This window comes from Nycticebus coucang, chromosome X (assembly GCF_027406575.1).
Source record: "Nycticebus coucang isolate mNycCou1 chromosome X, mNycCou1.pri, whole genome shotgun sequence".
Classification (NCBI taxonomy): Eukaryota; Metazoa; Chordata; class Mammalia; order Primates; family Lorisidae; genus Nycticebus; species Nycticebus coucang.
The window spans coordinates 95,752,669-95,770,678 of NC_069804.1; the positions used below are offsets into that span (position 1 = coordinate 95,752,669).

General features: G+C 36.0%; 1 protein-coding gene and 1 non-coding gene across 2 annotated transcripts in view; both read right to left on the minus strand.

Moving 5' to 3' along the window:
- RPS6KA6 (ribosomal protein S6 kinase A6) overlaps nt 1-18,010 on the minus strand; it is a 189,577-nt gene that overhangs the window by 54,605 nt on the left and 116,962 nt on the right. The window contains 2 exon segments of the mRNA XM_053579038.1: nt 15,001-15,038; nt 15,925-16,031. Of these exon segments, the coding sequence (XP_053435013.1) occupies nt 15,001-15,038; nt 15,925-16,031 (145 nt within the window).
- On the minus strand, nt 11,990-12,096 carry LOC128578651 (U6 spliceosomal RNA). Its single transcript, XR_008377790.1, has one exon. It is a non-coding gene; the product is annotated as a U6 spliceosomal RNA (small nuclear RNA).

An 18,010-nucleotide genomic window follows, 5' to 3' on the forward strand; every position in this document is an offset into this window, starting at 1 on the left:
GTTCAGTAAGTAGGGCGCCGGCCGCATATACCGAGGGTGGCGGGTTCAAACCCAGCCCTGGCTGAACTGCAACCAAAAAATAGCTGGGCGTTGTGGCAGGCGCCTGTAATCCCAGCTGCTCGGGAGGCGGAGGCAGGAGAATCGCGGAAGCCCAAGAGCTAGAGGTTGCTGTGAGTCCTGTGACATCATGGCACTCTACTGAAGGCGGTAAAGTGAGACTCTGTCTCTACAAAAAAAAAAAAAAAAAGATAAAACCCTGTGAAACCAATAATGGAAACTAGTCTGTGTTTAAAAATGTTACCCTTTAAGAGCTTTTAAATATTACTCAGTTGAATCTCATTCTCTAAATATGTAATTTCAGTTCTGCATTAGAATATGTTGCAATAATTTTAATAGAACAACAATTAAATCAAGTTGTAATATTGATCTAAATTTTAAAATTTAATACATCTTAATTCACTTCTAAAGCAACTCAACATTGACTCGAACTAGTCTTTTATTCTGACTTTAGGTCCTAGTCCTAATAACAAGTTGCTGTGGATTGGATGTTTGTGTTCCGCCAAAAAATCATATGTTGAAACCTAATCACCAATGATAGTATTTTGAGGTAGGGCCTTCAGGTGGTGATAAAGTCATGAGTGTCCCATGAATGGATAACACTCAGAGAACTCTTTGGTTCTTTCTGCCATGTGTGGACCCAGCAAGAAGACAGCTGTCTATGAACCAGAAAAAGGGCCCTCCCAGACTCTGAATCTACCAGTGCCTTGATCTTGGGCTTCCCAACCTCCAGAATTGTAAATAATAAATGTTTATTGTTTAAGCAAAAAAAAAAATAAAAATAAATAAATAAATAAAAATAAAATATACTAAGATAAAGCAAAGATAGTAACTTATACTTTCTTAAATACTAAAAATGAAAATTTTTCTTTGGATTCGGTAAGCTTACGTTAAAACTTTCAAAGGGATAAAAGTATCAATATACAAAAATTCATCTTACTTCTATGTAGGAAGTAGAACAATTAGAAGATAAAATTTAAAAGGTATCACTTATAATATTACCAAAAAAACACATGAAATTGAAATTTACAAATATGTAATCACAAGTGTAAATATACAAAAATTAATATATTCAAGACCTATGTGCTGAAAACTGGAAGTGAGGATGAAAGAAATCAAAGTAGTTCTAAATAAATGGAGGGATATACTATGTTCATAGCTTGGAAGATTCAATGTTGTTATCAATTCTCCCAAAACAGATACATACATTCAATAAAAATTCAATAAAATCCCAGCAAGATTTCTTTTGTAAAAATCAAGAAGCTGATTCTAAAATTTGTATAAAAGGGAAAAGAAAACAATAGAATAGACCAAGTAATTTTGAAAAACGAGGAAAAAATCTGAAAGACTTTCACTACTTGACTTTAAAACTTAAACAACAAAATTAGAATAATGAAAATAGTGTATTGGAGAAAGGCTAGACATATATATATGTATATATATATATATCAATAGAACAGAACAGTGTCCAATAATAGACTTATATACATGGTTAGTTATGCTATAATGCTTATTTTGATAATTTTTTCCCAATATATTAGCAAACAATTTGAGCATAACACAAATTTCGTTTTGCTTTATCAATGCTTTTGTCTGCAAGAAAGATGAGGTGAATACAGAAAATTGCATCTAGGTGAGCTTAGTCAAGCAGAAATACATAAGATACGCACATTTTCATACCTCAAAGATCTACCAGCTACTTCAATTCATTGTTTGTTAGAAGTCACACTTGTTCACCTCTAGTGCAATAACTTTCCTTCCAATTTCAGAAAATCTATCTTGTACCACTACATTATAAATATATAAACTGCAACTTTTCTGACACCTACTTCAACAAGCAAACTTCAGGTCTTTTTCAAGTTAAGCTACCATATTTATTATACTCTTTATGTATTTATAATTTAGAACATTTAAAATAGTGCAATTATTTTTACTAGTTTTCTTTTTTTAGTGTTTCACTGACTAAACATTTTAGTGTTACACATCTTTATTTATTTATTTATATATTTACTCTTTTTTTTATTCAGTCATTTGTACATAGATCATGAATACATTTATGCCATTATGGAATTCAATGTGTTGATTATTTGTACAAATTGGAGTGCTTACATCCTACTAATCAACATAGCCTTCACCTCATTTACCCAATTACATCATTAACACATTTGTTTTCTACATCTGATAGATCCAACTTGTACTTGCAATATGCTCCATAGGTGTGGTCCCCCTACTAACCCTCCCTCTATTGACCCTCCCACCTCCCTTCCTCTCTCCCACCCCTTCCCTCCATCATCCTAGGCTATAGTTGTGTTTCATTCTTCATATGCAAGTGTGAGTGATTATAAATTGGTTTCACAGTAGTATTGAATACATTGGATATATTTTTATCCATTCTGGAGATACTTTTCTAAGAAGAATATTTTCTAGCTCCATCTATGAAAACATAAAAAAAGTAAAGTCCCCATTTTTTAATGCTGCATAGTATCCCATGGTATACATATACCACAATTAATCCATTCATGGGTTGATGGGCACTTGGACTTCTTCCACAACTTGACCATTATAAATTGAGCTGCAATGAAGAATACGGTGCAAATATATTTATTGCCAAATGATTTTTGGTCCTTTGGATATAGAACTAGAAGAAGAATTGCAGGATGAAACAGCAGGTCTACATTTAGATCCCTGAGTGTTCTCCAAACTTCCTTCCAAAAGAAACGTACTAGCTTGCATTCCCACCAGCAGTGTAGAAGTGTTCCCTTTTCTTCACATCCACATCCATATCTGTAGTTTTGGGATTTTGTGATATGGGCTACTCTTACTGGAGTTAGATGGTATCTCAAGTAGTTTTGGTTTGCATTTCTCTGATGATTAAAGATGATGAGCATTTTTTTTTTTTTTTTTTTTTGTAGAGACAGAGTCTTACTTTATGGCCCTCGGTAGAGTGCCGTGGCCTCACACAGCTCACAGCAACATCCAACTCCTGGGCTTAAGCGGTTCTCTTGCCTCAGCCTCCCAAGTAGCTGGGACTACAAGTGCCCGCCACAACTCCCGGCTATTTTTTGGTTGCAGTTTGGCTGGGGCTGGGTTTGAACCCATCACCCTCGGTATATGGGGCCGGCGCCTTACCAACTGAGCCACAGGCGCTGCCCAAGATGATAAGCATTTTTTCAGGTGTCTGTAGACCATGCACTGTCTTCTTCGGAGAAACTTCTGTTCATGTTTCTTGCCCACAATGAAACGGGATCACTTGTTTTTTTCTTAGTAATAAGTTTAAGTTCTCTGTGGATTCTGGTTATTAGACCTTTGTCAGAAATATAACTTGCAAAAATTCTCTCCCATTCTGAGTGCTGTCTATTTGCTTTACTTATTGTGTTCTCAGCAGTGCAGAAGATTTTTAATTTGATCAGATCCCAGTAAAGTATTTTTGATGTTGCTTTAATTGCCCAGGGTGTCTTCCTCATAAAATATTCTCCCAGGCCAATGTTTTCAAGCGTTTCTCCTCCACTCTCTCTAAGATTTTTTTTTTTTTATTAAATCATAGCTGTGTATATTAATGCGATCATGAGGCACCATACACTGGTTTTATAGACTGTTTGACACATTTTCGTCACACTGGTTAACATAGACTTCCTGGCATTTTCTTAGTTATTGTGTTAAGATATTTACATTCTACATTCATTAAGTTTCACATATACCCTTGTAAGATGCACTGCAGGTGTAATCCCACCAATCACCCTCCCTCTGCCCATCTTCCCCCCTCCCTCCCCTGCCTTGCCCACTTCCCCCTATTCTTAGGTTATAATTAGGTTATAGCTTTCATGTGAAAGCCTCAGCTTTCATAGTAGGGCTGAGTACATTGGATACTTTTTCTTCCATTCTTGAGATACTTTGCTAAGAAGAATACACTCTCTTTAAGAATTTTTATAGTTTCATGTCTTAAGTTTAAGTCGTTTAACCAGTGAGAGTCAATTTTTGTTAGAGGAGAAGGGTGTGGGTCCAGTTTCAGTCTTCTACAGGTCACCAGACAATTCACCCAGCACCATTTTTTGAATAAGGAGTATTTCCCCTAATATATATATATATATATATATATATATTTTTTTTTTTTTTTTTTTTTTGTGGAGACAGAGTTTCACTTTATCGCCTTTGGTAGAGTGCCGTGGCGTCACACAGCTCACAGCAACCTCCAACTCCTGGGCCTAGGCGATTCTCCTGCCTCAGCATCCCGAGTAGCTGGGACTACAGGCGCCCGCCGCAACGCCCGGCTATTTTTTTGTTGCAGTTTGGCCGGGGCCGGGCTTGAACCTGCCATCCTCAGTATATGGGGCCGGCGCCCTGCTCACTGAGCCACAGGCGCCACCCCCAATTTATATTTTTAATAGGCTTATCAAAAATCAAATAATGACAAATGTCTGGATGTAGCTCTTGGTCTTCAATTCTGTTCCATACATCAACCTTTCCATTTTTTGTGCCAGTGCCTTGCTGTTTTGATCACTATCGATTTATAGCATAGTCTGAAGTCTGGAAGCATAATAACTCCCGATTTGTTTTTATTTCTGAGTAATGTCATGGCTATTCGAGGTTTTTTCTGTTTCCATATAAAACAAAATACTAATTTGTCCAGGTCTTTAAAGTATGACAGAGGTGCTTCAATAAGGATCGCATTAAATCTATAGATTGCTTTGGGTAGTATAGACATTTTAACAATGTTCATTCTCCTTGGCCATGAACATGGTATATTTTTTCATTTGTTAACATCTTCAGCTATTTCTTTTCTTAGAGTTTAATAGTTCTCTTTATAGAGATCTTTCACATCCTTAGTTAGATACACACCCAGATATTTCATCTTCTTTGACACTATTGTAAAGGGAATAGAGTCCTTGATTGTTTTTTTTTTTTTTCCCTTGACTATTGTTGGTATATACAAAGGCTACAGATTTGTTAGTGTTAATTTTGTATCCTGAAACATTGCTATGTTCCTTGATCACTTCTAGGAGTTTTGTAGTTGATTCCTGGAGCTTTCCAGATATATATTCATATCATCTGTGAAGAGTGACAGTTTGATCTCCTCTGGTCCTATTTGGATCCCCTTGTTTGCCTTCTCTTGCTTGACTGTGGTGGCTAAGACTTCCGTTACAATGTTAAAAAGCAGTGGAGACAGTGGGCCTCTTTTCCTGGTTCCTGACCTGAGTGGAAATGATTTCAATTTTACTCCATTCAATATGATATTGGTTGTGGGTTTACTGTAGATGGCTTCTATCAGTTTAAGAAATGTTCCTTCTATACCTATGTTCTTAAGTGTTCTGATCAAGGAAGGATGCTGGATATTGTTAAAAACTTTTTCTGCATCAATTGAGGGAATCATATGGTCTTTGTTTTTTAATTTGTTTGTGACGTATTATATTTGTAGATTTACGTATATTGAAATATCCTTGGGACCCTGGGATGAAACTCTCCTGGTTGTGATGTATAATTTGTTTGATGTATTGTTGGATTATGTTTGCTAGGATCTTATTGAATATTTTTTCATCAATATTCATTAGAGATATTGGTCTATAATTTTATTTTCTTGTTGGGTCTTTTCCTGGTTTGGAGATCAGGGTGATATTTGCTGTACAGAATGTGTTCGGATATATTCCTCCTTTCTCTATGTTTTGGAAAAGGTTAAGTAATATAGGTACTAGTTCCTCTTTAAAGGTTTGATAGAATTCTGTTGTGAAACCATCTGGTCCCAGGCTTTTCTTTTGGGGGAGATTTCTTATAATTGATGCTATTTCAGACCTTGTTATAGGCTTGTTCAACAATTCCACTTCTTTCTGGCTAAGTCTAGGAGGGTGGTATGTTTCCAAGTATTATCTATTTCCTTCAGATTTTCATACTTCTGAGAATAGAGTTTTGTAAAATATTTGTTAAGGATTTGTTGAATTTTTGAGGAGTCTGTTGTTATTTGGCCTTTATCATTTCTGATTGATGAAATTAGAGATTTTACTTTTCTACTTCTCGTTAGGTTAGCCAAAGTTTTATCTATTGTATTGACCTTTTCAAAAAACCAACTCTTTCATTGGTTGATCTGTTGTAAGATACTTTTGTTTTCAATTTAATTTAGTTCTACTCTAATTTTAGTTATTTATTTTCTGCTGCTGGGTTTAGGGTTGGAATGTTCTTCTTTTTCCAGTTGCTTGAGATTTCCCATTAAGTTGTTGACTCCCTCTCTTTCCATTTTCTTCAGGAAGGCTTGCAATGCTATAAATTTCCCTCTCAGGACTGTCTTTGCAGTATCCCAGAGGTTCTGATGGTTCATGTCTTCATTATGATTTTGTTCCAAAAATTTGGTAATTTCTGTGTTAATCTCATCTATGACCCAGCTGTCATTCATCATGAGGTTATTTATTTTCCATGTTTTTTAATGTGTGTGCAGATTCCTGTTGTTACTGAGTTCAACTTTTATTCCATGTTGGTCCAAGAAAATGCAAGGAATGATTTCTATTCTTTTAAAATTGCTGAGGTTAGATTTGTGACCTAAGATGTGATCAGTTTTGGAGGATGATCCATGAGGTGATGAGAATAATGTATATTCAGTTTTGTTAGGATGAAATGTTCTGTAGATGTCTGATAGATGCAAATGTTGAATGGTTAAGTTTAAGTCTAAAATTTATTTGCTTAGCTTCTTTTTGGATGATCTATGCAACCCTTCCAAAGGAGTGTTAAAATATTCAACAATTATGGTGCTGGAGGAAATCAAGTTGCTCATGTATGTTAGACTCTCTTATAAATTGAGTCACATTCTGGTTGGGTGCATAAATGTTAATAATCGAGATCTCATCATATTGAGTGTTGACCTTAACAAACATGAAGTGACCCTCCTTATCCTTCCTTACCTTTGTTGGTTTAAAGCCTATTATATCTGCAAATAAAATTGCAACACCTGTTTATTTCTGATTTCCATTTGCCAGAATTAAGAGATGATCATCCCTTCACCCTGAATCTATGTTTATCTCTTAAGGTAAGGTGAGATTCTTGAATGCAGCAGATGTTTGGCCTGAGTTTTTGTATCCAGTCAGCCAACCTGTGCCTTTTAGAGAGCAATTTAAGCCATTCACATTAACTGAGAGTACTCATAAGCCAGATAGTATTTTGGGTGTCCAGGTTTTTGAAAGTCCAGTAGATGTTTTTAATCCTTTCGCCACTGAGGAAGTTGGAATTTGATCAAAAGTTTCTGAGTAAGTTTACTTCATTGGTGAAGGATTGTGTTGTTCATTATGGAGGATAGGCCAGAGAATATCCTGAAGAGTTGGTTTAGTTATGGCAAATTTCTTTAACATGTGAACATTATTTTTTTATTTCTTTCTTTATTTTTTTTATTGTTAAATCATAGCTGTGTACATTAGTGCAATCAAGGAGTACGATGTGCTGTTTTCATATACAATCTGAAATATTCTCATCATACTGTTCAACATAGCCTTCATGGCATTTTCTTAGTTATTGTATGTAGACATTTGTATTCTGCCTTTAGTAAGTTTCGCCTGTACCCATTCTAAGATGCACCATAGGTGTGGCCTCACCCATTACCCTTCCTCTACGATAACCTCCCCACTCCCTTCCCCATCCTTGGCCCTTTCCTCATAGTTTTGTGCTATAGTTGTGTTATAGCCTTCATGTGAAAACTATAATTTAGCTTCATAGTAGGACTGAGTACATTGGATACTTTTTCTTCCATTCCTGAGATACTTTGCTAAGAAGAGTATGTTCCAGCTCCATCCATGTAATCAAGAAAGAGGTAAAGTCTCCATCTTTCTTTAAGGCTGCATAATATTCCATGGTATATCATGCGAATATTATTAAAGTATTTAATTTCTCCATCATAGATGAAACTTAGTTTAGCTAAATACAGGATCCTGGGTTGAACATTATTTTGTTTAAGGAGATTAAAGGTCGATGACCACCCTCTTCTAGCTTGAAAGGTTTCAGCAGAGATCTGCTGTCATTCTAATGTTATTCCCCTTGTAGCTTATGGTTTTCTTACATCTTACAGCTTGCAGAATCTTCTCCTTCATATTAACTTTGGTGAAGGTAATGATAATTTGTCTATGAGAATTTTTATTTAGGTTGAGTCATGTCAGCGGTTTTCTGAAACTGCTATCTGAATTTCAGAATCTCTTGGTATGTCTAAAAAATTTTCTTTGATTATTTCATGAAGTAAAGCATCTGTATCCTTCGCAGCAACCTCATCACCTTCAAGTATTCCTATAAGGCAACTATTAAATCTCTTAGAATTATCCCAGAGCTCTCTGAGAGAATGATCCATTTTTGTTCTTTTTTTTTTTCTTTTTCCTTTTTGAGCATTTGAGAGCATTCAACAGCTTTGTCTTCAATGTCAGAGATCCTTTCTTCTGACTGGTCCATTCTGTTCTTTAGGGATTCTACTGTATTTCTCAGCTCTTTGAGGGCTACAAGTTCTTGCCTCACTGTGTCAAAATCTTTGGTGATTTTGTCTTTGAATTTGTTGAATTCTTGATTCATCTTTTGAATTAGTGCTTGAAATTGTATATCCATCTTTACCTCCATTCTGTTGATCTTATTTGCTATCCAAATTCTGAACTCAATTTCTGAAATCTCAGCCTTTTGTTTATGAATGGGGTCTCGTGCTGTGTCTTCCATATCATTCCTTGGGGGAATTGATCTACTGTGATTATTCATGGTGCCAGAGTTTTTTCACTGATTCTACCTCATTATTGTTTTTCACCATTGGCTAGATGGGCAGGTAAGGTGAAATTAAATTGGGAGTTCCTGGAGTTGTGGTTAACCAGCCCTTTGTCAAGGATCAGGGACTTATAACTGCAACTTTTCCCCCTATAGCTTTGCAAAGGAACTGTACAGAATTACAGTCTAAGGCTGAGGAAACCTGCTTGGGGTGGTGGGGTTAGGTGGCTCTGTCTTGTATTCAGCTGGTTCTTGTCCTAACCTAGTGGATCAGTGACTCTGGTGAAGTCTTAGCTGTGGAGAAATACAAGCAACTAAGAAAAACCATCCCCATGGACAACAACTAGAAGAGGAAAATCAACCCTTGACATTACCACACAACCAGGGTACCACCTGAGAGTTTCCTTAGGTGATTGGCCCAGGATAGAGTTTCCAAACCAATTGACCCAGTCAGTATGAACTCTCAAGTGGGAGAGTTCGAAAGGTATCCAGCAACTAGATGGTGGGGGTATACTGGCTGATCAAATTTGGCTTGCTCTGGTGTTCTGTGGCGTCAGAAAGGCCTGCCCAGTAGCAGAGTTGGACTGGGGGGCTGAGTCTCTTTCTCCAATTTGCTCCTCTTTCATGCCCAGTCACTGGTGACCCCACTGGGCTGAGGTCCTGCTCCCTCCAATAAGCAGATGTGCCAGGGCTTTGCCCCTATCAAAGTCAAAGGAAGGTCAATTCCCCTGTGGCCCAGCCACTACCCTCTGCTACCAGCCTGATGGGGGAGCTGAGTTCTACCGGCTTCAGGTACTCAATAGCCACTGGCAAGTGTTCCACTTGGACTCAGTGTAATCCTGAGGATAAGAAGTCAGCAAACGTTCTTGTCCCTCAGCCCCCGTGCCTTTGCCCCTGCTTCTCTGCATCACCGGTTACCTATAGAGCGAGTTCTGTTTTCCTCTGGTTGTCCTCAGAGTTGGGGAGTTGTCTCTCCAAGAATAGACCCTGGCAGGATCGCTCTGTTGTTACTATATCTCTGTGGGAAGTGACCCTACGCAGCTCCCAGGCCACTGCCCGAGCCAGGGAGTTCTGGCTGTAGGAGCAGCTCCAGGAACACGGGGCACATGGATCCAGCATTAAGGTGGGGGAAGCTGCACATAGTTCTAGCAATGCCTTGCTCCTGGTGACTTTGGCAAGGACAGCATTCGGCTCATGACTCTGGCTAGGTGGGGGTTCAGGGCAGAGGCAGGGTGGGCACTGGGGGCAGGTTGCAAGATGCCCCGTTCTTGCAGGCTTTGGCCAGGTGGGTGGGACGCTTGGAACAGCAGGGGGTGGGGGGTGCTGCTTATGAGCCTCCTTCTGCATTTTCTGCAGGGGTTAGGCTTCTAGTTCATCAGGCAAGTGGGGAAGGGTGGACTGGAATTTCAGAATGCCAGGGAAAACATTAGTTCAATTTTTCTGCCTGACAAGAGTGTGCTCAGTGTCTCAACAGGGTCCCTCTGGGGAAGTAGACCCCATTTCCTACAGCTCTCACCTGTGAGGTGAGACTAGAGGTCCTCAGTTCACCACTCACCTGTAGAAAACCTACAGGAGCAAATGAAGAGAAAAAGAAAAAAAAACAAAACACAACTTTCTTGGGGGAGGGGATGAACACTTTTCCTTTAGGATGAATTTTGTACCTGAAGTTTGCTTTCTTGGAGTTGCAGCTTGCCTCACCAGAGGTGACCTGTAGCTATCACTATTCTCTCTCAGCTTGGCTCCTAGTTTTCAGCTTAATTGGGTAATTTCTGGACATTATCCTTCCCTCTGGATGGGAGCTTCTGTAGGAGGCTGGCTCCAGTTAGCCATCTTCAGTGTACAATGCAGTGGTTAAGATCATATGTGTCACATTATGATGAAACTGTCTGTATGTTGTCAAATTTATTTCTGACAAAGGTACAAAAGCAATTCCATGATTGCAGGACAATATTTTCAACAAATAGTGCCAGAATGGATTAATAAATTGTGGTATATGTACACCATAGGATATTATGCAACCTTAGAAAAGATGGAGACTTTACCTCTTTTATGTTTACATGGATGGAGCTGGAACATATTCTTATTAATAAAGTATCTCAAGAATGGAAGAAAAAGTATCCAAAGTACTCAGTTCTACTATGAAACCAATATATAATTATCCACACTTCCATATCAAAACTACAGCCCAAGATGAATGGGGAAGAGGAGGTGGAGAGGAGTGGGGAGGTTGGGTGGAAGGAGGGTATTTGGTTGGACCACACCTATGGTGAATTTACAAGGATACATGTGAAATCTACTAAGTGTAGAGTATAAATGTCAACACATTAAGAAAGTACGGTGAAGGCTATGTTAACCAGTTTGTTGTAAGTATTTCAGATTGTATATAAAACCAGCACATTATACCCCATAAATGCATTAATGTGCACAGCTATGGTTTAAAAATAAATACATAAGAGAACAAAGAATGTTATTTCTGAAAAAGGACAAAATATCTGAGGAGACACTTCTCCAAAGAAATAAACACAAAAAGATACTCACTGTCGGTAATTATTAGAATAATACAAATAAAAATGATGAGATACCATTTCTATTAGAATAACTAAAATAAAATGCTGACAATATCAAGAATTGGTGAGGATGCAGAACAAATGGAACTCTATCATACATCGCTGTTGTTGTTGATTGAGTTCTTAGTAGATTCTGGGTATCAGCCCTTTGTTAGATTAGTAACATGCAAATATCTTTTCTTATTTTTAAGGTTGTTCATTTGTTTTAATTGTTGTGTCCTTAGGTGTACAGAAGTTTTTCAGTTTAACTCCCATTTCTTTATTTTTATTGTTGTTGCAAATTTCAGTGAACTTTTCCTCATAAAATCTTTTGCCAGGCTGACATTACTAAGAGTTTTTCCGGTCCAGGTCTAGTGGCTCATGCTCGTAATCTTAGCACTCTGGGAGACCATGGTGGGTGGACTGCCTGAGCAAGAGTGAGACCCCTTCTCTAAAAATGGCCAGGCATTGTGGCAGGTGCTTATAGTCCCAGCTTCTTGGGAGGCTGAGGCCAGAGGATTGCTTGGCCCCAAGAGTTTGAGGGTGCTGTGAGTTATGACACCATGCCACTCTGCTGAGGGCAACAAAATAAGACTCTGTCTCAGAAAAAAAAAAAAAAAGGAAAGAAAGAAAGAGAGTTGTTTTTCCCACACTTTCTTCTAGGATTCTTTTTTTTTTTTTTTTTAAATATGGAACGCTTCACGAATTTGTGTGTCATCCTTGTGCAGGGGCCATGTTAATCTTCTCTGTATCGTTCCAATTTTAGTATATGTGCTGCCGAAGCGAGCACTTTTCTAGGATTCTAATTGTTTCATTCTTAGACTTAAATTTTTGATCCATCTTGAGTGTGTATATATATATATATATTTTTTTTTTTTTAAAGTAAAGATGGAGTCTCACTCTTGCTCAGACTGCTTTCAAACTCCTGAGCTCAAGCAATCATTCCACTTTAGCCTCACAGAGTGCTGGGTTTACAAGCCTGAGCTATCATAGAATTATTTTCTTATGTACACATTTTTCTCTTACATACCCAGCTCAAGTATCATGTAACTACATTTTGACCACTCTACATATTTTTTTCATTCCTCTCTTTATAGAAGTTAAATTATGTCCCTCAGAAAACACATTATGGCAACCACTGACAGTTCAAATCAATTATGTTTTTAATGAAATATTATAATGAATATTGTTTTCTAAACTAGCAATTCATGTTATATACATTTTGTATGGACTATGGGAGGGATAGATATTCAGGGGAAAAGTAAGTATTAAGGAAAACATAAATAAAATTTTAGCAAATATGCAGATATTTGGGGTTATCCATTAATTCTACTGTTGTTTTGCTATACAATCATACTTTCAGTATGAGGCCAATCAGACTCAAAGTACAGTTATAACGGGAGCCTTTCTACAGGACACTGCCATTCCAGTGTAGCCTGCTAAACATTAGATTCATTTCATAGGTCTGGAAGATTTTTGAAGTGGACAAGTGAAATAAAAGGTACTGCTGAAGTACTCTGAGAAAAACACAGAATGCTGGGGAGGACCCTATCTAGTTGAGAAATTCCTAAATCACTGCAACCCACACACAGCCTACTGGCATCAATGACAAATAGCAATCAGTCTGGCACTTTTGACTTATATGTACAATATTCAAAATGGAAGAAAGAGATGAGAAGTATAAAAGGGAAGAAAGATACAAATATGTTAGGAATAGAAGAAAAAAGAAAGACAAAAGGAATAAAAGGAAAATAAATTCAAGGAAACAATGAAATGAAGAAAGTTTTAAAATACTTGCTGTAAATGGTTATACTTCAATCAATCTTACAGGAATACTCATAGGATAAATTCATAAGTTGCTCTTTACAAAACCTTGAACTAGGTTATAATAACAAAAATATAAATTATCTAGTATTTACTATTGATTACTTTCTTTAAATGTTTATGCCATTGTAAGGAAAACAGATTGAATTATAAAAAAATTATAAATCACATTTTCTTCTGTTTACATTCCTTGTGTCCCTTGCTTATAAATTAACATTTACCTACTTTTCCTTCCTCAGACACTTTAAGCCTCTAAAAGCTATAAAATGCAGAATTCAAATGATAAGACTAAATATAAAACAACTTGATATCATTATTCACCCAATGAACCTTAGTATTCCACAGTGTCCAACCTGTGGCTAGTGGGCTTCACATAAATTATTTGAAGACTGTTTTGATTAATTACAGTATCAAATGTCACAAAAAGTATGCATAGATCTTTCTTGAGTGTTTTTGCTCATCAGCTTTCATTAATGTTTCTGTATTTAGTGTGTGGAGTGGCCCAAGAAAACTCTTCCTCCAATGTGGGGCAGAAAAAAAAAAGGTTGGATATCCCTATTTAATGTAGAAAACTATAGGTACGTTTTTTTTCCTACTCTTTCCCACCTACTTTTTTCCCTTATGATAAAACAGGTAAAATTTATTAAGAAAAAGAGAAAAAATGAATTAAATTCTAATTAGCTTTACAATTAAATTTAATTGCTATAAAATAAAAATTTATATATAATATAAAATCTCAAAACACTACTGTTCTCATATGTTTTTTCCTTTCCTTTCCTCTTTCAATATTTTCAAGCCCCACGGTGTCTTTTTTCTTTTTTTTTTTTTTTTTTGAAGTTTTTGGCCGGGGCTGGGTTTGAACCCGCCACCTCTGGCATATGGGGCCAGTGCCCTACTCCTTTGAGCCACACCTGCTGTCCCACATGGTGTCTTTTATATATGAAACAAAGAATCAGTAAGATTCACCAAACTTTATTTGAACTTTGTCACATTTACTTCACCTTTCATTGTAACAGCTTGATACTTATTTTTACATTGATGCAGTATACTTAGGAGATTAAAGCCACTTACTTTTAAACTGTGCTGGTTCAAAATTCTCTACAAAGACCACATCTTTAGTTTAGGTCTGTTCTAACATTTCAAAAATAAAACACAGAACTTACTATCTATTGAAAACATATGTAACCTTTTGAGATTAGCTTGCTCAGCATGATATCCTTGGGATCCATCCAGTTGTTTGGTATGTCAAAAGTTCTTTACATTTTATTGCTTAGTAGTATTTCACTGTATGTAGGTACAACAGTTTGGTTATCCATTCACCCTTTGAAGGATATTTGGATCATTTCCAGTCTTGGGCTATTGCAAATAGCTGCTATGAACATTCATGTGTAGCTTTGTGAGTGAACACAGTATTTTATTTCTCTAGGATAAATGTTCAGGAGTGTGACAACTATATGCTTCTTTTATATAAGACTCTTTAACAAAATTATAGCGATGAAGAATGTACTAAGTGTTGGCTATGAGTTAGGGAAAGGGAAGAGAAGGTGTCAACTATATTTCAAATGTGGTGACTACTTATGGTAAACCTTTCTGTCTAGTCTGACACTAAGATGGTGTATTTCTATCCAAAATACTAAATGTCATTTTGTAATTATGATAAATTCCTCTATTGCATAATGTTTAATATTACACTTAGAACATACTTACGGGTATCTAAAATTTAAATTAACTTTAGTCCACTAAAAAGACAAATAAAGTGCAAATCAAATCAAGAAAGAGGAAAAAATAAAACAAGTTTAGACAAATATACATTAACATATTTAAAAATATAAAATAATTGACTTATGGTATAATAAGAAAATAAGTGTACCTGTTAACTTGATATGTCCTATTTCATCAAGTAAAATACTGTAAATAAAAATTAATTTGACATAAAATACATACAAATCTTAATAAACTTAAGATAGGTACATTTGGAAAAATTTAAATGATTAACTGAAAATAAAAGCATGTCACATTTATTTTTCTTGTTGCTGCAACTGCCAATGGAGTTTTTTTTTTTTTTTTTTTTTCCCATAAAGTCTTTCTCTGGGCTACTCAGCCATAAAAATGATGAAGACTTTACAACTTTTGTATTCAGCTGAATGAGGTTGGAGAACATTCCTTTTAGTATCTCAAGAATGAAAAAGCCAGGATCTCATGTACTCAATATTAATTTGAAACTAGTAGTTGAACAGCTACAGGTCCACATGAGAGAAAAATAAAATTATATTGAAGAAGAGGTGAGGGAGAGGGGAGAGGGAATTCAGTAAACTCCCACCAAACAGGTACAAGGCAGGGATATATAACACACTTACTGACTGATGGGCTTAACTACAAATTGGACTTTAACCTACAAACGCAAATGATGTATTCTAATCATATGTATACTTATATTAATCTGAAATTAAAAAGAAAATCAATGCATTTGTTATAAAGATTATGTTTTACATATAAGTATCATTTAATTCTGTGGTTCCCCACCCCCAGGCCATGGACCAGTGCAAGACAGTGGCCTGTTAGGAACTGGGCAGCACAGCTTCACCACCTGAGCTCTGCCTCCCATCCCCACACAACCCCATCCAGTTACATGTAAATTGTCTTCTATGAAATGGGTCCCTGGTGTCAAAAATGTTTGGGACTGCTGATTTAATTCATATGAAATTTCATATAACATTTAAAAGACTTAAATATATGCCAAAACTACTTCTAGAAATACAGTCAACAGTGATAGAAAAAGAGAATATAGCTTTACTTTTCAGGCTTCAGGTCTCTGTATACAATTCCTAACTGGTGCAGATGATCCAAAGCAAGAGCCAGTTCTGCGAGGTAGAATTTCACATCTTCCTCTGCAAACAGAACCTAGAATAAAATAATAATCTGCCATTTGATCTCTTTTCTAACATTGTGTATTTTTTAAAATCTACTTCTTTAAAAACTAGTAGATAGACAAATTTATAAAAATAATAAGAAAATAAGTATACTAAATTCTAATTTGACTGGAATGATTATTAGGAATACCAAAGAAGTATATTTCTATATACATTGAACTAACTTCTTTAAGAATACTTTTCTTCAATGTGCAACATCTTAACATAAATCTGTATGAAATGTATCATATTGTTTCCATACCTTCCTACATGTACACTAAATACAGCATAAGATTCACCTTTAATGACTTGGTGTCATAAAATCAATATAAATTTTAGTACTCTGCTATAATATAGTTATGGCCTTAGGAAATTTGAAATATAGAGAATATTTTGTTTTAGTATTGATAATTATACTATTTGTACTATTCAATCTTTTGCTGTCTCCTTTCAATTCTCAAGTTTACTTATAGCAGCTCTATTAACTTAAAGCTTCTACTATACCACTACAAGTTGTTATATTAGTAACATTTATATTATATGCAATTCTAAACTCATCTGTGATGTAAGGGGTAGCTCCAAGCCACTTCTGTTAGTAATGTATACAAGTTTAATAGCACTGTATTCCTCAATCTTTTTGCGCCTGAAAATAGATCTGCTATGATGAAGTGAAAAGAGTATTGAAATCAAAATCAGAATTGGCAGTGTAACATCAGAAATGTTACTTAGGTTTCCAGGCTCAGTTTCTACATCTGAGAGTAATAACATCTACTATATCTACCAACAAGATTTTTACAAGAAACAAATTGGTTAATGTAGAAAAAAAGTGTTGTAAACTATGAAGTGCTATGGGGAAACTATAAGGTATCACTATTACAGGTTTATGTCTATAATCTTAAGTGAGTTTTCATTTACACATTGAATTGGGCACTACTCAATGACTAGATATAATTTTTAATGCTGACCAAAGGCAAAAAATAACATTTTCTATAAATGGATTATTTTCATTGAATAAACCTCTGGATTATTTATTTATTATTTATTTGAGACCAAGTCTCATTATGTCACCCTTGGTAGAGTGCTGTGGCATAACAGCTCATAGCAACCTCAAACTCTTGGGCTTAAGCAATTCTCTTGCCTCAGCCTCCCAAGCAGCTGGGACTACAGGCACCTGCCACAGTGCCCAGCTATTTTTTTTTGTTGTTGTTGGTGGTGGTGGTGTTGTAGTTTTAATTGTCTGGCAGGCCCAGGCGAGGTTCGAACCAGCCAGCCCTGGTGCATGTGGCCGGAGCCCTAGCTGTTGAGCTACAGGAGCCAAGCCAAACCTCTAGATTATTAAGAAGGTTCAAATTTGAATAATACATGTCATAAAATTGTAAAGCTGGCTTGCCCATTTAAAATTATGGCTACTGAATTTCACAATGAAGATTCAGACTACCAATAAAATTGGAGAAAATGAGCAGTTAAAGATAACCTTCTATATTCCATCTTTTTAAGAATGATTAATAGAAAAACAAAGATTGTTAATTTAGTTTTGGGAGCATTAATTTGGAGGACAAATGAACTGCTCTCTGAAGCTTAACACATAGGCAAATACTAAATAAAAATATTTTAAAACTCTAAATTACAGTTTATGGCAAGCCTATTGCATTGTCATGAAGCTCTTCTTGGATATATGCAAATAAGAAACTTACTAAATAGAAATTATGTGCCAGCCACTGAATATTCATTATGTTAGTGTAATCTTCCAAACAACTCCATGAGGTAAGTCTTATCAATATCTTATACAGAGAGAAAGAGATTTGGAGTGATTAAGTAACTTACACAAAGTAACATAACTAGCAAGAAGAAGACCTAGAATTTGACCTCAGTGATAGTTGTCCCTAAGAATGTCCTCTTCCTGAGAAGATACTTTCATCACTTGCTATGATTTTTTTTTTTAAGTTTTAGGTCCACTACTTATAATGGTTT